General features: G+C 44.6%; 1 protein-coding gene across 1 annotated transcript; it reads right to left on the reverse strand.

Moving 5' to 3' along the window:
* Nucleotides 1–5,209: 5,209 nt before the first annotated feature.
* On the reverse strand, nucleotides 5,210–8,880 carry LOC111154418 (fucosyltransferase 4). Its single transcript, XM_022514005.1, has one exon. It carries the CDS (start codon nucleotides 8,633–8,635, stop codon nucleotides 7,433–7,435), a length of 1,203 nt encoding a protein of 400 aa, XP_022369713.1. The 5' UTR covers nucleotides 8,636–8,880; the 3' UTR covers nucleotides 5,210–7,432.
* Between the last annotated feature and the right edge of the window lie 13,519 nt (nucleotides 8,881–22,399).

Below are 22,399 nucleotides of genomic sequence, written 5' to 3' on the forward strand. Positions count from 1 at the left end.
ACCCCCACCTTAGAGATTTCTGCTTGTTCCTCTCCTTCTGACCCTACTTCTGCTCCTCCTTTCTCAAATAAATGGATAAATAAAATCTTAAAAAAAAAAAAGTAATTGAGTCTATAAATCCAGACCACACTCAAAGGGAGATAGTGACACAGGGGTGTGGATACCAGCAGTGGGGGACCAATGAGTGTCATCTTAGAGGCTGCCTACCACAATGGCTTCAATGTAAAGGGGAAAAATACATGGAAAGCACCCTGTGTTTAGTAGGAGTCTAATAAGTAATAAATATTAGTGAACTTCTGGCAAACAATTCTTGTTTAAAAGCCACAAATATGTACCTCTCCAAGAAGGAGCCGTGATAAATTATTAGATAAGATTCATTTTTATCTAAAGACTTGATCACTAAGATAACTGTGCTTAATTGTATCTCAGACTAAGTTTCAGGTAGTGCAACAGAAATTTCTGAAATGTTTACCTACTGAGAAAAAAATCAGTGGGTAGGGGCAAGCTGTTCCTAGTTGCTAGGAGAGCAAAATCCCTATAGAGATTAGTCATTTTGAAGGCAACACTTTATAATGACATTTATTTTTAACTGTAGTATTAGTGAAAATAATCAGGTAGGTAAATGTTGAGACCAGAAGTAAGTGTATTTTGGGGGAAGAACATCAAAAAGACTTAGTCTGTGGGGGCACCTGAGTGGCTCAGTGGGTTAAAGCCTCTGCCTTCAACTCAGGTCATGATTTCGGGGTCCTGGGATCGAGCCCCACATCGGGCTCTCTGCTCAGCAGGGAGCCTGCTTCCTCCTCTCTGTCTGCCTGCCTCTCTGCCTATTTGTGATCTCTGTCAAGTAAATAAATTAAAAAAAAAAAAAAAAAAAAGACTTAGTCTGTGACCTCACAAGAAATGTGCGTTAATGGGGCGCCTGGGTGGCTCAGTGGATTAAGAGGCCAACTCTTGATTTTGGCTCAGGTCATGACCTCAGGGTTGTGAGATGGAGCCTTGAGTCAGGCTCTGCACTCAGCCTGCTTGAGGTACTCTCTCCCTCTCCCTCCGCCCCCTTCCCCTGCTTGTGTTTTCTCAAAATAAACAAATAAGATCTCTTTTTTTTTTTTTTAAGAAACGTTCATGAAGTGTTGAATAACCCATTTTTCTCTGCTCTTAAAAACAACTCAGATTAAAATGTTTAGCACTCATGGTCTAACAGGGCAATATTTTTTAGTATATTTAGATAAAAGTCTATATATTTTAAAAACAGGAATTCGAGGGGTACCTGGGTGGCTCAGTTTGTTGGGCATTTGACTTTTGATTTTGGCTCAGGTCATGATTTCTTGGTCCTGGGATCGAGCCTCATGTAGGGGAAGAGAGTCCGCTTAAGGATTCTCTCTCTCTCTCTCCTTCTGCCCTCCCCCCTACACACACACACACACACACACACACACACTCTCTCTCTCTCTCTCTCTCTCTCTCTCTCTAAATAAATAAACCTTTAAAAAAAAAAACCCATGAATTAAAAGATCTCAAAAATCCAATCCTGTACCCCTTACTTGAAATAGTTTTGTCACAGGGTTCCCCATGAAACTAGTCTGTCCAATGTACTGAGTCTCTTATTTCCCTCGGGCTCTTTTTCAAAGGAGTCATTCGGTGATTATGGCTACATAAAAAAAATTAATAAATTTCTCTACAAGTAGATACTGAGTACACTTGAAGTATGCCAACCAGGAATTAAAAAAACAAAAACAGGAAGAAAAAAAAATGAACAAACAGAAACCTGCAACAAAAGTGGGTTTTGCAAGATAAAAAAGCAGCATTCACAAGAGTTCAAGAATCTCTTGTAATGAAATCAGGGGACAGTTTTCTCTATCTGCTGAAATGTTAGTGTACTCCTTGTTAAGGTCCTGACTTTCCCTGTCAGTGAGTTCAGACTTCTTGATTTCACTTCCCGTGTGCCAACAGATGCTGTATTTCAAGGTGGAACAAAGCTTGCCTTTCAGAACAGGGCACCAAATGGAGAGTTGACTCTATTCCCTCATTCTCTGCGCATCTGTTCCTCCTTGGTCCTGTCTCTCTACATGTCAGTTACTGCTTATCTTCCCCCTCCTTCTTTTCTATTTGCTCTTCAAACACTTCTCACTCCGTTACTTCAATGTCTTTGCTTTTTCCTTTTTTCTCTGCACTCCCCACATATGATCACCAGCTGTCCTACTTTCTGGGGCACCCTCCTTTGCACTCATTTATTATTCACTATTGAGTCCTCACTTTTGAATCCCCTTATCATGCCTGCTCCTACTCTCCACTGGTCATCATCACTTTTCAAAATCTACTGAAATGAACACATCAGTGTTTGTGTGTGTGTGTGTGTGTGTGTGTGTGTGTGTGTGTGTGTGTGTTGGAGAAAGGAATGCAGAGAAAATATTTGATGTTTTTCCCTTTTCAATCATTTAAGCATCAGCTGTTAAGAAGGATGCCTCTGCCCACCATCCTGTTCCCAGTCTTTATTCTCTTTTAAAATGGCATTATTCGGGGCACCTGGGTGGCTCAGTGGATTGAAGCCCCTGCCTTCGGCTCAGGTCATGATCCCAGGGTCCTGGGATCGAGCCCCGCATCAGGCTCTCTGCTCAGAAGGGAGTGTGCTTCCCCCTGTCTCTCTGCCTGCCTCTCTGCCTACTTGTGATCTCTGTCTGTCAAATAAATAAATAAAATCTTTAAAAATAAAATAAATTCTATTAAAATGGCATTATTCAGCTTACCGAACAGGAGTGTGTTGGAGCACTTAGTAAAATAAATTGGAATGAGAGAAAGGAAAACCCTACTTATGTTCTTGGGGACAAGTCACCAGGTTCAAGTGAAGAAGCCAGGCAAGAAAGAAAAGAGGACGAGCTGAATTAGACCTGGCACATCTCGGAAGAGATAAAACCATCACATTTTAGTGACTAATCCAGGACTGATGACCTTACAGAAACCCCTCAACCAACAAACACCCCACATGTCCCGGTTGTACACGTCAGTGCCTGGGGGATAGATATTATAAACAAGGAGTCGCTTTCCATCTCAACACTTTAATCATTTTACCAAAATAATCTGAACACGCATACATAAATACTACATTTGGTATAAGAATGTGCAACATAAAAAGTCCCTGAGATACATCCAAAAATGACGTGAAGCACATTAAATGCGATTATTCACCATACTAATTACCAAGAACTTGGTTCCCTTCCCTCATATCTAAGGCAGGTGACACTTGGATATATGTGTGTGTGTCATATATATAGATGCATGTTTTAACACTAAACCAGTCTCTCCCTTTCTGCTGCCGGATTTTCTGCCAGTTTACTGCTGCTGGGCAGGAAGTCATTTTCAGACAGTAAGGAAGGCTCATGGGGAGGTGAATTAGTTCTTAAGCCCTGGGGTGCCAGTCGACAGAATGGTGGCAAGTGAAACTAGGAGATCCCCCAAAAAGACGTTGTCCAACCCCCTCACTTTGCAGTTCAAGTGACAGAGGCTCAAAGGGGTTTGACCTGTGACAAGCACAGCTGGTTCTGCCACTATGACCGTAACCTCAGGCACGTCTGGACTCCTTCCTTTGTACAATGGACTGGTGATAGTCACAGCAAACATCTTCCAGGTGCTTCCTATGTACCAGACACTAAACCAAGGACTTTAAGTGTCTGATCTAATTATTCCAAAACCTCCATAAACTATAGATGATTACCTTCAATTAGAGATGGGATTATCACAACACAGAAGGCTTAGATGATGTACCCAAGATAAGACAATTAGGAAATGTTGCAAAGCTGATCTGGAACCCAGGAATATTTGCCTCCAAAATCCCTCCATTCCAATTCTTAAATCCCTTCTAAGAAATACCCATCAGGTGGGTTCCCAAATTCCTTCTATGGCTGAAGTCTTGCACAGCATTGACAAACCACGGCCAAAACCAGGCCCCTCCAACTGTTTAGTATTGGCAAAGGCTGCTTTTGCCCTTACATCAGCAGAGTTTAGCAGCGGCAGAAACTGGATGGCCTCCAAAGCCAGCAATAATTACTCTGGCCCTTTACAGCGGGTTTGCTCACCCCGTTCTAGAACTTTGAAGATCTAGAGTGTACTGGAACTCTGTAGCACTTGACTGAGTACAATGCACTTTGGGCATATGAATTTTAACCTAATCAATTTAAGAGTATGAAAAACAACATAAAATGAGCAACTGCTGTATTTCTTACTCTGACAAGATCGGTCTAAAAAATATTGTTCCTTCTATACCCAGAATTTGCACGTAAGTAAAAATTCAAGTATACCTTCCTTCAGCAAAATATTTAATAAATATGGTCCGTTTTAAATAGACTTACCACCAAGAAAAGCATGGTAAAATAATAGTTACTCATGTAGCTATGTAATTTGATAATTTTTTTTTTTCAAAGCAAGCATAGGTGCTTCCTCCTAGTCTGAAAATGCAAGTTCAATCTAAGTAACAATGGTGATTCTTGAAATCATATGGTTTAGCTTTAGGGATACATCTGAAATACAGTATGAGGCCCCTTTTTATTTCAGATATATCCTGAAATAGATGTTGAGAACTGTAGACATACAAACACATAAGGAGGAACCCTGAAATCACCGCAAAAAAAAAAAAGCAAAGAAAAAATTTCTCTTTTGCCAACTGACTGCTATTGCTAGGCACCTTTATTTATTTTACTTCCCCAAATGCTCACGATGAGCTGTGAAGTGTTGTCCTCCTCCATTTTCCAGATAAGGAATCTGAGGTTCAAGGTTATTACTAATTTGCAGAGGTCACACAGCTGGAATCAAATCTAAGCCAGATTACCTCCAAAATCCACTCCCCCGGTGCCCCATGTAAATTCCCCGTTAACACCAGTATCTCATAAATACTCATTTTCAAGAAAAGAATTTTTCTGGGCACCCGGGTGGCTCAGTCCATTCAGCATCTGACTTTAGCTCAGGTCATGATCTGAGTTTGCTTCTATCTTTCCCTGTGCCCCTCCACCCACTCGTACTCACGCTCATGTGTGCTCTCTCTCCCTCAAATAAAGTATTTTTTTAAAAGAATAGAATTTTTAACTTTTTCTTTATTGGCTAGCTGATAATTTGTAATTCCGCCCACACTATAATATTTAAATAAGGAAATTTTATCTGTGGGCTTTAATTTCTTTTTTTTTTTTTAAGATTTTATTTATTTATATGACAGAGAGACACCGTGAAAGAGGGAACACAAGCATCAGGAGATGGAAAGGCAGGCATTCCGCCAAGCAGGGAGCCCGATGCAGGCCAGATCCCAGGACCCCGGGACCACAACGGGGACCATGATGGGGACCATGACAGGGACCACGACCAGAGACTGGAGCCGAATGCAGACACCCAACCATCTGAGCCTCCCAGGAACCCCTTTACTCTCTCCTTTCAAGGAAAAGAAGAACTGAAGCGGTTGGATTTTAGTGAGCCTTTCAAGTGAGTCTGCAACAAATGCAGACACAGTACTTATTCTATGATTCAGCTAATTGTCCTAATCAAGTGCACAATTGCTGTTTACGGCAGAACTTTATATAAACCCGATTAATCTTGTACCACACCCATAATAATTAGTCGCTGAGGGTCCTTATTATAATAAATCGAGGATTTCTTTATATTGTATCTGTATTAGATAATGGATGTTAGCTGAACGTATTGCAATAACCATTGCACATTTTATGTAAACCAACCATCATGCTCTATGCCTTCAACGTATACAGTGACATGTGCTAATTATTTCTTAATATAACTAGAAGAAAATAATAAATTTAGGAGAAAAAGAAACCATTGTTTGAGGCTGTAAATCAACTGGCTTTCTAGTTATTGACCTATGGCCTGTATTACATTAAAGAATGTCATTTTAAACAAATAGGTTCTGCCAACTGATTTATCAAGTTAATTACTTATCTGTCGGCAGTGGCAATTCGAGGAGACTTTAAAGGACCTTCCTTGCCTTACACATTTTTTTGTCTTTCCTGGCACCTGCAGCCCAGTGTTTGGCACAGAGCAGGCACATGAGGACACCTACTAAGTAAGCTATTCATTCAACAACTTTCCAAGGCAATAACATGTATTTTCAAAGTTGGCCCCAGGACACTGCATCAAGGTTACTAGGAAGGTAAGGATGCACTTGACTACCATGCAGACCAGGAGGGGAACCTGCTGGCCCTAAGCAAAGTTGCAGATTTGGATTTTAACAAAACCCAAAGCTCACTGCAGAAACTAATTTAGTTCCACTCCCTGACAACTAAACATTTTACCAAAAACTGACTGGAAGGGGAAAAAAACTAGCATTAACAGATACTTTTTTCCTCTTCCATGATTCCATAATGCAGTACAATCTTTCCTTGTTCTGCAAACAGGTAATATCAGCACCCCTGGAGGACTGATGTTCCTGCTGAAATTTTGGTCCAGTGAAATAGATGAGAACAAGTAATTTTGTGGAAAGTGACACCGTGGCTTCCTTCTCCTCTGTTTGTAAACACAGGCTGGCTTTCTGGAAAGAGGGGAGAGGTTGCTTCCATTTTATTTTCACATCTGTAATTTCAATACACTTCTTAAAAATTTTAAGTTATAGAAAAACATAGACACAGAGGAAATAAGTTAGATGATCATTCACATTGCAAAGGGATTCTCCATAGGGCTGCATTAAATACTGAACTCTCCTAAAGCAGTGATTGGGACTTGATCTAAAAGCAGCTTTCCAAAAATGTTTCAAAAATACATTTGTAAAAGTGAGGTATACCTATAGATTCATCTGAACTCTCCTTCAAGGACAATCTAACATCTTTGCATTCATAGAGCAGGGGAATAAAAAGGACTTGTTAAGGAACAGTCAATGGATTTTTGGGTGACCCTCCTTCTCATCTTCCTTCTTCTTAGGAGATGAGGCTTTTCAGAATTCAACAAAGAGGACCCACTGGTGGCCTAGTCCTATCACTGTTCCACAACAGGACACCTTCTTAAACCCCAGGCTTGCTGCACATTGGCGCAGTGAAACGGGAGTGTGGATTTGGAGTCCACACAGACCACAAATGTGGCCTGGGGCTGATGAGGAAAGCCAAAGCAACTAACTCAAAGGCTTCCGGTAGATAAGCTATTTCTTCCCCTCTGCACCAGTGACACGGTAAGGAAGGGCTCCCTTCACAGGTGAACACTGATGCTCAGGGACAGCAGACAGAGCCCAACTGCTATTTATGCAAAAACCCCATGAGAACCAGGAATCCTTCCCACCCAGTCTTTGCGCTGAGTAATATTGATTAGCCATATGGAAACTACCATTTCCCCATAGAGTACAAATGGGTGTCTGGAAAACTCCGTCCCGTGATTCAGGAGTCCAGGAGATGCACAGCTGAGGCTCAAAAAGCTGCCCATCTGACCTCCCCAGGGATACACGCACAGGAGAACCGCCTCACCGCTCAAACCAGCGAGCCAAGTTGCGTATGCTCTTAGGTCGGTCCCTGGCGGTCTGCACAGCCTGGCAGGCCCGGCACCAGGGCTCATCCCAGAAGGAAGTGATGTGCACGGCGTAGCTCCGGCGCCAGTTGAAGTAGCGACGGTAGACTGCCGGGTTTCGGTCGAGGAAGAGCAGGTAGGCAGCCAGGGAGGAGGCACTAGGGAAGTCATCCACGTGGATGAAGGCACCGCGGGGCACGAAGCGCTCGTAGTTGGCACGGTCGGGGCCCAGCACCACCGGCACGGTCCCGGCCAGCAGCGCGTTGCGCCAGAACTTCTCGGTGATGTAATCGAGGTGCTGCGAGTTCTCGAAGGCCAGGTAGAACTTGTAGCGGGACACCGTGTGCAGGAGACCGGCGTCCGGCACCGGCCGCCCAGGCCCGCTGCGGCCGAACACGTCCACCGCCACGTGCTGGCTCAGCTGGTGGTAGTAGCGGACCCGCGCCTGGCGCTCGTCCCAGTTGCTCACCACCCAGGACACCAGCCCCCGTTTCCGGGCGAGCGGCGGGCCCAGGCCCGGGGGCTGGTCGCTGGGATGGGTCCTGGGGTAGAGATAGCCGTAAGGCACGAAGACGTCCGAGTCGGCCCGGTAGGAGAGGGTCCAGTTGAAGAGGTTACCCGCCAGGCTGCGCAAGCCCGGGGAGTGGGAGGGCGACTCGAAGTTCATCCACACCCAGCGCTGACCCGGGGGCCTGAGGCCCGAGATGGCCAGGGCTTCAGCAGCGGCCGCCGCCTCGTCGTCCAACACCCGCAACTCCAGCTCCTCCGTCCGGCGCGCCTGGACGCCCCAGGGCGGGGGCCAGTCGGGGGGGCCCTTCACGAGGTCCCGGTGGTGGAAGAGCACAGCCTGGGCCTCCGCATAGGCCGCTCGGTCGGTGAGCAGGCGGCAGCCGCTGATGTTGAAGCGCAGCCAGCAGTCCGGGGGCCGCCGCGCGCCGCTGTCGCGCCCCGCGAAGGGTTCCCACCACAGCAGCACGCCCACCGGCCGCCGCGGGGCTGGGGACGCCCAGGGCAGCGGCGGCAGCCGAGTCCAGCAGGAGTAGGCGGCCAGAGCGGTGCACAGCAGGCCGGCGGCCAGCGCCGAAGCGCCCCGCGGAAACCCCCGGCCTCCGCGCCGCCCGAAGCCCCGACCCGCCGCCCGGCCCCACGGCGCCACCATGGCGCGCGCAGGCACCGCCGCCGCCTGTCGCCCCGCGTCCGCCGGCGGAGAGCGGCGGAGCCAGTTCTCATGCTGCCGCTGCGGCTCCAGCCGTCGTTGCCGCTCGCCGCTGGCCCTGGGGCGGGAGAGGGCGGTCCCGGAATCCCGAGGCTCGCGGGTCTGGCTTTCCTCCCCGCGAGTTCCCGCAGGGCGCGCCGCCTGGGCGAGGTGAGCCGGCCCGGCAGCCCAGCCGGGCGCCGCCCCGTCCCTCCCCTCCACGGTGCCCCCAGCCCGACCCGCGCGGCTGCCGCGGGCCCTTCCTGCCGCGCCTCAGCCCGCCCCCACCCCGTCCGGGGCTCCCGGACGCCCCGCCGCGCGGCCCAGTCCGCTCACCCGCTCCCCGGGATCCCGCCTCCGGGGGTCCCGAGCCTTTCTGCGCGCGTCCAGCACCCTGGCCTTGAGCCGGGGCCTGCCCGCGGCTCTCTCCCAGCTGCGCCCCGGCTTTCAGTCGCGGTGGCCTGCACCCTCGCCTTGCAGAGCAGGGACTCGGTTCATCGCTGGGCGCGTGCGGAGAGCCCCAGAGCAGGCGCGGGTTCCTGGGGAAGGAGGGCCGGGGGTGCCGAGACCCCGGGGGGGCGGGGACGGAAGATCGAGTGCTCTTCCTTCCTCACCGCCCTGCTGTGGCCAGCGACGCCTGCCGGAGGTAGGGAGCCCGAGAGGCCGCGGGGACGTGCGGGCTGAGGCGCGGCCACCGTGGCGGTGACCGTGACCTCGCGACCCGCGGAGACCGGCCGGCAGCGCGACCCACAGAGCGGTAGTGCATTTTGTGAAACCAAGTTTCCAGGGAGGATGGTTAAACCCTGTTGTCACAAGAACGTTTCCTTTGCCTGCCTCTCAAGGAGAGGATCGGAGGAATAAAACATTTTCTGAGCAATCGAAACATTCTTTTCCCTCCCTCCGTCTCGAAATACTTCTGAGTGCTAGCCCATAAGCATTCTTGGTATGGGGCTAGGAGGGCTCATAAGCCGAAGATAAAGGTATGGCCCTTGTGGCCTTTGTGCTCAAGGCACTTCCTGCCTTTTCAGTTAAAGGAATGAATGAACAGCACTATTCATTTGACTAAGCACGGAAGAAACAACCGAATTTCTGTACTCATGAAGATCACGCAGAACACTCTGGACTGTAAAATGATGGCTAGGATAATTACTACAGCACCCAAGTTTAGGATGTAAAAGATAAGGATCTCAATCCCTCCTGCATCAGTGAGTCACAACCCAGGCATCCACTTCTCCAGTCAGTTGAGCCGTTTTTTCCCCTACAGCTTGAATTTGGATTTCTGGGTTTAGACCCAGAACTTGGACCTTCACTTAAGTTATTAAACTCTTATTCAGTGAAATTCCAATAGGCCATAGGTGGACTGCTGACCTAAGGAGAGGCGGCAGCTGGGAGAGAACTTTATTTTTTTTTATTTTTTTTTTTAAAGATTTTATTTATTTTATTTGTCAGAGAGAGAGAGAGAGAGTGAGCACAAGCAGATAGAGTGGCAGGCAGAGGCAGAGGGAGAAGCAGGCTCCCTGCTGAGCAAGTAGCCCGATGTGGGACTCGATCCCAGGACGCTGGGATCATGACCTGAGCCGAAGGCAGCGGCTTAACCCACTGAGCCACCCAGGCGTCCCGGGAGAGAACTTTAAGTAGAACACAGCTGTGCATGGTGGTTTCCCCAGCCCAGTGTCATATTAAGTTATAAGATGTTAGAGGAGAAATAGATTTGCTGAGAATGGGGCCAGCCTGTCAGGTATGGTTGATGCTATGCATACAGAAGATAAACCTGGATTTGCCATTAAAATTTCCTGGGAAGAACTTTCTCATTAAAAGTCAGGTACAGATTGTAGGGGCACCTAAGTGGCACAGTGGGTTAAGTGTCAGACTCCTGGTTTGAGCTCAGGTCCCTGATCTCAGGGTTGTGATTTCAGGGCCTTGAGATCCAGCCCCCCCCGACACACACACCCAGATGGGCTCTGGGCTCAGCTGGGAGTCTGCTTAAGACTATATCTCCCTCTCCCTCTGCCCCCTCCCCCCCACAAATAAACAGTAAATCTTTTTTTAAAAATCAAGTATAGATTGTAAAAGCTTCTATAAAGATGGTTTCATGTGCCTTGCCTCCTGGCCCACAGTGACAGTTTTGACTGTACCCATCAACCTAGTGACACTTTCCTACACACTAAAACCTTACTTGTGTGTTTTGTTTTTTTAATTTCACAGAATCATTTTCAAGCTACTTAAGCCAATTTGTCATTGAAATTAGGAACTTCACTTCCACTCTTACACTTTTAATTAAAAAAAAAACAAAAAAAAAACAGGGCACCTGGGTGGCTCAGTCAGTTAAGCGTCTGCCTTCAGATCAGGTCATGATCCCAGCATCCTGGGGAGAGCTTCTCCCTCTCCCGTTCCCCCTGCTTGTGTTCTCTCTCTTTCTTTTTCTGTCAAATTCTATTGTCAGAGTCATCTCAAGAACATCAATTTCCATGGTCTCTACTTATTTTGGTAGTGTGAAGGATACAACTCTCTGTTTAGTCTTATCTTGATGTTAAGGGAAGGGATAGAAGAGGGTATAGTTGGATTGATAAAAACCCATCATGACTTCTCTACAACCGAGTGATTCATTTACTCCGTGGGTCATGGTTTGTTCTTATTTTAAAGGAATAGTGTATTCTTATTTATTTATTTAAACAGTTGGGAAACTGGAATAAAAAATACTATTTCTACCTTCAAGAATCTGAAACAGAGGGAAGGAATCCTAGAAGGCTTTGAGAAGGTGGCTCCTGGAGTAATTAGGGACCATTGAAATCAGGAAGCAGGCTGAAATGTTAGTGTAAACAGAAGGGGCAGCATACCAACCGCCAGACAGTGAGGATGAGGATGGTTGGTTAGAAGTCACTACAGTCTAGTTTGGCTAAGGAGATGGGGGTTTTTAGCCTGAAGGCTGGAGAGAGTCTTCAAAAGGTTTTAACAAAGCAAGGGAGCAATATAATGGAATTAGTATTTGTACAAGCTCATTGTGAGGGGTGGCGAGTATATGGAAGTTGACACAAGATAGGCTTTGGTGTGCTACGCACTGGTTTGACATACGCACTGGTTAATGGGTGTGTTCTATTGAGTAAATTCATTAAACTGTAGACTTCCATATGTATCTTTGTGTCTGTATCTTATACTTTAGTAAAATGTTTTGGGTTTGGGGTTTTTGTGGGGTTTTTTTTGTTTTTTGTTTTTTGTTTTTTAGTAACACGTTTCTAAGTTAAAAAAAAAAAATCATTCTTTCATCAGTAAAGGATGAATTGGGTATTAGGGACCAGGATAAGAGCAGAAATATCTAATCCAGTTGGAAAGCTATTGCTATAATTCAGATATGAAACAAAATGCCTGAACTAAAATAGTAGATGGGAGAATGAGATTAAATTAAAACTAAAGGAGAACAAAGATAGCTAGGAGGCCAGGCCTTTTCCTCAGGAAGCCTTCCCATATGCACAAATCTTGGGTAGATTCCATGACCCTCCTATATGCTCCCATATATACATCTCCCAGAATACTGTGGGGGCAGGGATTACGTTTCATTCATAACTCCATCCCTAGCACAGAACCAGGCATGGAGTAGTATCCATCATCTCAATGAATTCTTGTTGAATGAATGAGGGCTCGTATTGCTGAAATAATCTGTTGGTATCTCTCTTGGTATCTTACAACAATCTGTTGGTATCTTACACCTTAGAAAGGGTGGAAGTATCAGGAAAAAAATGGCTACATGAATTATTTGCTGTGACATTAAGAAGCCCCTTAAGCTTTCAGGGGTAAATGCTACACATGAATTAGAACCTTGATGACAAGCATCAAAAACTCCATCAAATTAGCAGGACTCCCATTGGCCTGACCTGGACCAAGTGCTCATTCTTGAAACAATCGCTGAGGTCAGGAGACTCTTGAGATCCTCTTCTGGAGCTACAGGACAGGTTTATCTAAACCTCTTGGACTAACAATAGGGGAGGGTAGTTCTCCAAAGTAAAAGATAGAGTGCTGTTATCTGAAGATGGGACAGTTGGTGGGCAGGCCAAAACAACATATCTATTAGCCATACAAAAAGAATTGTCATTCTAAATGAACTCTAAATCACCTTGGAATTTTAAGAATTCAAAAAAAATGGAGAATTCTTGGATTCATCGTAATTTGGTAACAATAAATATTTCTTGTAGATTTAGAGCCCTTTTAGTTTCCACAGAATGTTCCATAGGAAGAATGGCTTTCAGTTGCAAGCATGGAAATAAGGTCAGGTATAAAGAAGGGCTTTGGGCCCCTGAGGATTGCTAAAGCAGTATAGAAGAGAGGTCCGTAATTCAAGGTGCATGTTCTCTAGCTGAATGAGTCGTCACTTCCTCATGTGTCCAAGGATGATCTATTCAGTTCCAGAATTTAGTATCAGAATTCTCTGAGGCCAAAGCCAAAGACAACTCCAGTTGCTAAAAGTCTAACTCCATTCTTTGCTCTTCCCCAGGGAAATGTTAATTGTAAGCTGTCCTGGTGCTCCTCACCAGAGACATTTTGATGAAGGGTAGTTGGAAGAAAGGCAGGCATGGACAATGGGCCCCCATGCTAAGAGGAAACACCCTTAAAAGGATTTTATACCACCCCTGGAAGGAGCCCTCCACCCTTTCCCACACGGTAGATAGATGACAAAAACCCAATGGGGTGACATGCACGGAGGCTTGATCAGATGAAAACAGCCCACCAACAAGCCCATAAAAACCCCTAGACTTAGAAATGCCAGTGGTGGCATGCCTGGGTGGCTCAGTTGGTTAAGCATCTGTCTTCAGCTCAGGTCACGATCCCAGGGTACTGGGGTCGAGCCCCACATCAGGCTTCCTGCTCAGTGGGGAGTCTTCTTCTCTTTCTCCCTCTGCTGTTTTCCCTGCTTGTGCACTTTCTCTCTTTCAAGGTCAAATAAATAAAATCTTCAAAAATTAATTTAAAAAAGCTCCAGCAGCAACCCTCTCTAATCCCCTCTCTCTTTAGGGGCTTTATACTATCACTCAATAAACCTTGCTGTCCACCACTCTGTCTGGTCTACCTTTTCATTCTTCAAAGTGGCCAAGAACCAAGGACACTAAAAGAAAAGAAATGGTATTGCCCCTAACGATCTGATACTTCTTTGGGAACCGAGGACCACATTTTGACTGCCTTGGGCTCCCAGCTGTCAGCGAGGCTCCATGAGGCTGCCCTCAGATGGATTGCTATTTGTGGTTGGATCTGAGATTTCTGTGGTGAACATTGACCTGCTGAGTATACTTTCCTTTTTTTTTTTTTTTTTTTTTTTTTAACTTGAAGAGACAAAAGGGCAATTCAGAGTCCCTCCCTGGATTATGTACTTACTGGGGAATGAGCTGCCGTCCACAAGTGGATGTGGCTGGAAAGGCTAACACGGATGCAAATAGGTGGAGATTGTTTCCTTTGTAAGGTACAATATTTCAACTGTGCATCATTGGGCAGTTGAGTGTGGAAATGGTTGTTAGTTAAAAATTATAAGAATTACATGGGGTGCCTCAGTGGCTTAGTCATTAAGCATCTGCCTTCCAGGTCCTGATCTCAGAGTCCTGAGATCAAGCCCCTCATGGGGCTCTCTGCTCGGCGGGAAGCCTGCTTCTCCCTCTCCCATCCCCCCACTTGTGTTCCCTCTCTCGCTGCCTCTTTCTCTGTCAAATAATAATATCTTTAAAAAATTATAAGCATTACATAAATTCAATAACAATCCAGAATTTATGGTTTGTTGCATGAGTAGAAATCATGAGTAGAAAAACCAAAACCAACTTACAAGGTCTTTCCTTTTTATCCAAGTGCAATGATCTCCTGGCCCTGAAAGACATTGTTAGGAATAGTCAATATGAGAACTTACTATATGTACTTAAGGTGTTTACTCTTTATGCACTCTAGTTCTTCTTAGACATTTACCTAACTGCAAGGTAATACAAAGAGTTTGGATATTCAGAAAAATGTACATAGTGAAATTTTAATTGAAGTCAGAAATATTTACACAATTCTTTAAATATTTGGGGCACCTGGGTGGCTCAGTGGGTTAAGCTTCCGCCTTCTGCTGCGGTCATGGTCTCAGGATCCTGGGATTGAGCCCCACATCGGGCTCTTTGCTCAGCAGGGAGCGGGCTTCCCCCCGTCTCTCTGCCTGCCTCTCTGCTCTCTCTGTCAAATAAATAAATAAAATCTTTTTAAAAAAATTAAATAAGTAAATAAATATTTGGAAGATTTACCTTTGCATTTTTCCTGTTAAACGACTTTCTCCTAAAATAGAGATTATTTGTAGTCACATGTGAAAGTTATAGAATATAAAATGTACACAAAAATTATTTTGACATGGAAATAAATATTTTAATATCACAGTGTGTAGTGCTTGGTACATATGAGATGTTTAATAAGTATTTGTGAAATAAATGAATAGGTAAATGAGTGAATGAATGAATGAACATCACATTTAATTTTACATTTCATGAGACACATAGGAAACAATACCATTTCTACAGTCATGAAGATTGTGCAAAAGACTTTGGACTCTAGGGACTCCTGACTGGCTCAGTTGGTGGATTGCATGACTTGATCTTGGGGTTGTGAGTTCGAGCCCCAGGTTGGGTGTAGAGAGAACGTAAGAATAAAAATCTTAAAAAAAAAAAAAAGATAAATAATATAGCACAAGCGTAGAGTAAATATTATAGGCATCATATTGGCCTCCCCCAATCCCCTTCAGGTTCACCAGCACTGTCCTTCTACTTCTAACATAAGTGTACTTGGATCTTTAGTCAAGTGAGTTAGGACAAATCCTACAGTTTCAGAAACTCAAACATCTCTGAACTGGGTTTACTGTGGGACCTGACCCACGTTAGTACTTACGTGTGGCTATACTCAAGGCAACCAGACCCTTACTGGGGACCAGACCTTAACTCGGGGAGGCACCCCAACCCTCTGCAGTTTGAAGAAGGGCTCCTGACTACCTGCCCCTCCTCCCTATGTTGTCCTGACCCTACTTCTCACATAGCCCCAGTGCATACTTCATGAAAAAAAATGGAGAGAAGATGCATTTTTTTCCTAAAAGTCAGGTAATTCTGCCTTGATCAGTCAATACCCCTCAAGTAGCCCATCAAAACAGAACGGGGGTCAGACTGGGTTCCATCGCATCCATTCCTGTGAGTCTACCCCTAAAAAAGGGTTTGAGGCACTTGCAATATTAAGAAATACTTGTTGGGTGAAAGCGAACTACATCAGTGACACACAAACCATTTTGGAGAAGTGTGGGAAAGGGAAGGTAAAGTGGACGTCGCTCAGAGGGCAAGGCAAGAAAAATTCCTGAAGAAGTAAGATAGCCAAATTTTCATGATTCCAGGTCAAGCTTCCTGTGGCCAAATACGCCACAGCCCAGAAGTCTCGCGTGACACCAAAGGGTGAAATCACATCAGTAATGCTGGTTATAATGGGAATATTTTCAGCAATTCTGGAAAGAACCTTTGGTCTGTCCTTACACTTGGTAATGTTCAGTGCAATGCCACAAACGTTTGGTCTTGGGAGAAAGAGAGACAGGTGAAAAAGCACGACCCCAACTATCTAACCACACCACATACCACTGGGCTCAGCATCAAAAGGAAGCTTCCTTCTCCAGTGAGCTCACTGTGCAAAGACCTCATTTCCTCGATCATCCAAGACAGCAAGGAAATACCAGCGACTCTTAGAGAGATTAGATGTGAGTGAATGTGGTAGATGCTGTCTGACCCCTGTTCACAGAGCCCCCAGCTCCCTCCTTCCACCATGGAACAGCTCTTTTGCCTCTCAGCTCCCCTGAAGCTTTCTAGCCCATTTCCCCATCCACGGTTTGAAAAAGAGTGATGGGGATTGTTGTCTGAAGATTTTGATATGACAGCCCCAGGATTTGCTGTGTTCCTTTGAAAGATGAAATACTTTAGTTTTTCTTTACTTGGATATACTTCGGCATGATAGCTTTGTCATTAATAGCTTGTAGAGCTATGGATTTGTTTGTTTGTTTGTTTGTTTTTTCCAAACAATACAGGACTGAGAATTATCCTATATTAACAGTTAAAGGCTACATTAGGGTCAGACCTTGTTTGGGCTTATAAAACTTACAAAAGGGGGTGCCTGGGTGGCTCAGTTAGTTAAGCATCTGCCTCCGGCTCAGGTCATGATGTCAGGGTCCTGGGACTGAGTCCTGTATCGACAAACAGACAAACATTTCTGTCCTTGGAGGACGCTAGCTATCCCACTAAATCCACCCTGTTGAATCACAGTTTTAGAGCAAGTCTGGACTTAAAGAACAAGTCCAGACTTAAAGCAAGTCCAGACCTAAAGAGTTCAAAGGCTGATATCAGAACCTGAGATGTGTTGGTCTTCAGTAACCCTGCCCATTGGCTTCTAGAACAATTAACCTCAATTGCCTTTTGCCATCTCTGCATGAATCAAGGGACAGGGTCAGACTGGAAGTATCTTTTAGGCCGCCTGTCTTTACAACTTTCTCCTCTCCACATAGAATTCATTAGATAAAGTTTGTCAGGCTGTCAAGGAAGTTTTTTAAGTGAAAGGAAAGCCCGTTTCCATTGGGGGAAGGGGGTAGACGTGAGTCTCTCCTCAAGGTAGTTTCCACTCTCCCTCTCTTAGTTACAGAGATGTGGAATTATAAACCAGAGGGAAGCTATTTAGCCCACACACACGTGCTCCAACCAAGCACTATAATTAGGCCAGGCAAAACTAAAACCATTGTATTAGTAAGGGTTCTTTTAGTTACGGTGATAATGACTCACTAGAGGCAGATTTAGACCAGAAAAAAAGGCATGGTGGGGGACACAATTTATGTTCATGTGAGAACTGAGCCTCATAGAAACCCCCCCCTTTTTTTAACACTTATTTACTTATTTATTTGTTATTTTTATTTTTAACTAGGTTTCATTGCATGCCCAGCATGGACCTGACGTGGGCCTCGAACTCACAACCCTGAGATCATAGACTGGAGCTGAAATCAAGAGTCAGTCGCCCAACCGCCGGGGCCACCCAGGTGCCCCGAGATCCTCTTTGTTTTATAAAGGGTTTTATGAAAGATAGTAAAAAAGCTAATTAAGTTAAACAATTATTCGGCAGAATGTTCCTGAAATGATAATGAGGGTCTTAACCCTTCTGTGAGGCCAAAGCCCCCTCCCCCCTCCACTGAGGGACAGTCTCCAGCAACGTCCTCCACCCCCAGCATTTGCCAGGCTCTCATCTGTCACTCACTGGCAGCTAAGGCCTTGGCATCTCTACCCAAGGCCGGCCCAGGAGAGAGTGCTCACTTGGACATAATTTACTATCACATGAGAAGTGGGTCTCCTAGAGCCCAAGAGGAGGACTGCAGCTAGCCCTCTGGGCAAGGAACGCTGTTGGAGTGCTGTACCTGCTTCATTTTCTTCTTCACAGCCCTACTCGCACCCTTCTAGATCAGCCTTCTGTATTTCTCCACGTCTCTTGGTAGAATATAGTATTCCCTAGTTCCAGAATTCTCTAGCAGCAGAGTCTGATGGGCAGATTTTGAATTTTGAATCTTTGGCAGCAAGAATTCAACTGGGACATCTTGGGCTTTGTCTGCCCTGGTGAAATTAGCTGTGGCCTAGAAGAGAACCCTGAGTGGTGGTGGTCAGTGGATTGGGTTGGGGGGTGGGCAGAGAATTAGGGATAGGGTAGTGGGCAGTTCTTGGAGGAAGGAATATCTTTATGAGCTGAACAGTTCTAGAGAGGGGGTCTAACTCCTATGTTTGCTTTTGTTTTTGTTTTTGTTTTTAAGATTTTATTCATTTATTTGTCAGAGAGAGAGCACAGGCAGGGGGAGCAGCCGGCAGAGCAGGCGGAGGGAGAAGCAGGCTCCCCGCTGAGCAGGGAGCCCAATGTGGGACTCAATCCCCAGACCCTGGGATCATGACTTGAGCTGAAGGCAGTTACTTAACTAACTGGGCCACCCAGGCATCCCTGCTTTGCTTTGCAGTAAATAAAGACTACCAAGGAAGGAATATCCTTAACCCTCCTATTATCTCCATGAATAAATCTTTCCTTCTATCTAAAGTACGTACCTGAAAAGAACTTATTATGAAAAACTTTAAACATACAAAAAAGTAGAAATAAGAGGGTGAACCCCCAATTCCCTTCAAGATTCAACAATTGTTAAGATCTCCCACATGTGCCTGTTGTGTAAGGGCCTATTCAGCCAGAGCGGCCCCACCCTGGTTGAACTGCCATTTTGTTGTTTATGCAGTAAAACTTAAATTGACCCTGCCCACCCCCCCAGGGGAACTTACTTAAAAACAAGTCCCAGAAACCAGTCCCAGGTAACAAAGTCCAAGTACAAGGGTGGGTCAGGCCAGGTGGAGGTATTGAATCAGTGGGGGCCGCATACTGTCTCTTAGCTACCAAGGAGTATGGGCCCCGCCCTTTGGGCACCTTTTGGGCACCAATTCTGACCAAGGTGATAGGCTGGTTCAAATGTCTACCAGGGTAATTTGTAATTCAATTGGTCACTTATGTGTGACCTAGCATGACTGTGCAGCTTTCTCTGTGTTTTACAATTTCATTGGCCACCTGTGCATGGCAAGCCCAACCACATGGCCTTTGCTCTATAAAAGCTAGTCTGTGAAACAGAGAGAGGTCGCCCTCTCTCAGTCCGTTTGACGACGGTTGGTTTGATTCTTGATGCTTGGCGCGAAATAAAGCTTTGCTTGACCTTTGCTTTGTATCAGTCTCGCTCCTTTAATCACAGACCCATTATTGGGGTACCCAACATTGGGGACCCAACACTTGTAAACCCCTTGCTTTTACTTCTGATTTGTTTTAAAGTAAATCCTCTAAGTTATGTCAGTTTACTCCTATATAATTCAGCATTCATCTTAAAAATATATAGACATTCTCTTACATAACCACAATGCTATTATCAGACTACAAATGTGACAAAAATTTTTTTAAACTTTTTCTAAAACAGTCCAGTTTTTTAAATTAAATGTTTAAAATTAAAGTTAAAATTTTCTCAGTTGTCTCCAAGTTATCTTTTTTAGCAGGCATTGTTTGAATCAGTTATGTAAACGAAGTCTGAACATTACATTTTGTTGTTGGATCTGTTCAGTCTCTCTTTTTCTCAAGTAGTCCCCCACGACATTTAAACCTGCATAATTAATTGACTTGCACAGAAACTGGGTCAGCTGTTCTGTGCTGTGTTGCACATTCTGGACTTGCCTTTGCCTCCCTGTGATGTCATTTAACTTGTTCCCCATCTCCACACTTCTTATGAAACGAAGTTACCTGTGGCTTGAGTACACTCCACTCTTTTGATAAGGATATTCCTCCAAGGCTGTATACTTCATGTTATGTCACACTGGGTGGCACAGGAGGCCTCAGTTGTACTTGTGTAGTGTTAAGATTGTGAAAAACAAACCACAACAAGCCCAACATGGAGACACTTGTGTCTGAGCCCCACATCAGCAAACCAAGACTTCACATTGAACCTCATTGCAGTGTCTGCCTCTCCCAGGAATGTGACCTGCAGCCACTCGATCCAGAATTACTTGATCAGTACCAGTGAGGTCATCTGCCTGATAGATCCCGACCACCCCCCCACCCCACCAACAGTAGGCTCTAAGATACTTGTAATGTGATAGTATGGTTATCAAACAACAACAGCAACAAACCCTTCTTACTGCATAATTTTTATCTTTACAAATATTTTAGTTGTAAAACAAATAATATGTTAATAAGAGAAAGCAGTGGATACATTTCTTTAAAAGTAAGACGAAAATGCTGTCTTTCCAAAAAAAATGTTGTCCCATCTTGGGCAACTAATAGTTTTCCCAATCATTTTGACTTTTTATTTTCTACTTCTAATCTTATCATCTGTGTGGCTCCCAGATACTTTTGCTGTGACTCCTTGGCTAAATTGGGAAGGGGGATGCAAGCCCTATGACATCAAGTTATCCTACAGAAACTTCTTCAGCCTGAACTTAGAAAATTCAAGGACTTCTTGGGCCAGAAGCATATAAAATGAAAACTAAAAATGAACAAGCTGCAAACATCTCTAGGAAAAAAGAATTTTTTTTTTTAAATTTCTGATCTTAGAAGGGACACTTCTAGTATATTTCATCAAGTATTAAAATGGGGGGCCTGGGGGGCGCCTGGGTGGCTCAGTGGGTTAAAGCCGCTGCCTTCGGCTCGGGTCATGATCCCAGGGTCCTGGGATCGAGCCCCGCATCGGGCTCTCTGCTCAGCGGGGAGCCTGCTTCCTCCTCTCTCTCTGCCTGTCTCTCTACCTATTTGTGATCTCTATCTGTCAAATGAATAAATAAAAAATCTTTAAAAAATAAATAAATAAATAAATAAAATAAAATGGGGGGCCTGGCTGGCTCAGTTGGAGCACATGACTTGATCTCAAGATTGTACGTTCAAACCCCAGATTGGTGTAGAGATTACCTAAAGATAAAATCTTGAAGAAAAGTATTAAAATGGCTATTGATTTAAGATGGCTATAAATTTTTATCACTTTGAAAAAGTGTCCTTTTAACTATGGTTTTCAAAGAGTTTTTATTTTAATAAAACACTTACTGAATTAAAATAAAAGCTGTATCATATAATCATTTTTTATAATTTTTTATTTTTTTAAGATTTTATTTGAGAGAAAGAGAGAGTGTGCAAGCAGGAGGAGGGGCGGAGGGAGAGGGAGAAGTGGACTCCTGATGATCCCAGCACCCCAAGACTGTGACCTGAACCAAAGGCAGATGCTTAACCAACTAAGCCACTCAGGCAGCCCTCATATAATAATTTTTTTAAAACATCCCCGTATTTGGCATTTAGATGGTCTCAGTTATTCGCTATTATACATAATGCTGGCATGAAAAACTCTGTACAGGAATCCATTTGGGAAGATGTACATTGGGGAAATGAAGAACAGAATTTAACCACCAAAAGAATCAGTGACTCAAAGTAGAATAAGGATAGAAACCCTAGCAAGGAAACTGAGCCACGTGACCAGTCCTTGTTGGTCAGCAGCTGATCAGGAAGTGGGGGGCTCAAACAGAGCACCAGGCCACAAGGGGGATAAACAAGGGTGAGTTTGTTTATTGGTTAGAAGTAGAGTGGAAATGAGGAAGGAAATCCCTGTGTATGAGTTTGAAAGCCACAATGGGAGTTCAGTTGCAATCAAGATGTCATTTCAACAGATGAAAAAAAGTGCTCCCTACCCACTATACTTTTGGTGTGGTATCCTAATAAACACGCAAAAAAGGTGATAGCAAGAATTTTTAGAAGGTTGAGATTTTAGATTTATAAGAATAATGAAGGCTTAACCCAACACCAGGTGGTTTGGGGTGTTCTATTTCTTGACTAATTTAAAATTTAGTCTGTCCGATTTTAGCCACTGGCCCACAGCACCATTTTTTAAGTAGCCAGTGGTGAGAGAGTTCCATAAACATGGTGGTGGCTGGAATTGTTTGACATGTAGGATCTCTTGTAGTGTGCATTTATTAACTGGAAATTTTTATGTTAAATCTGGAAAAGTTTGAATCTTCACTCAAGAGATTATTGACTATTTCACGGTGTAAATATTTTTAAGTAGGAAAGGGACATACCTAGTCAACAAACGTTTGTTGACTTGACTTGATTTATTACATTAAAACTGAGAAATGAACTTGAGAAATGAGAACAGAAAAATGTTTTAAGATGAATTTAGCC

The sequence above is a fragment of the Enhydra lutris genome, unplaced genomic scaffold, assembly GCF_002288905.1.
Source record: "Enhydra lutris kenyoni isolate GAN:26980312 unplaced genomic scaffold, ASM228890v2 scaffoldscaffold37, whole genome shotgun sequence".
NCBI classification, from domain to species: domain Eukaryota; kingdom Metazoa; phylum Chordata; class Mammalia; order Carnivora; family Mustelidae; genus Enhydra; species Enhydra lutris.

Coding starts and splice junctions, on each gene's coding strand:
- LOC111154418 (XM_022514005.1), bottom strand. CDS start 8,635: ATGGTGGCGCCGTGGGGCCGGGCGGCGGGTCGGGGCTTCGGGCGGCGC.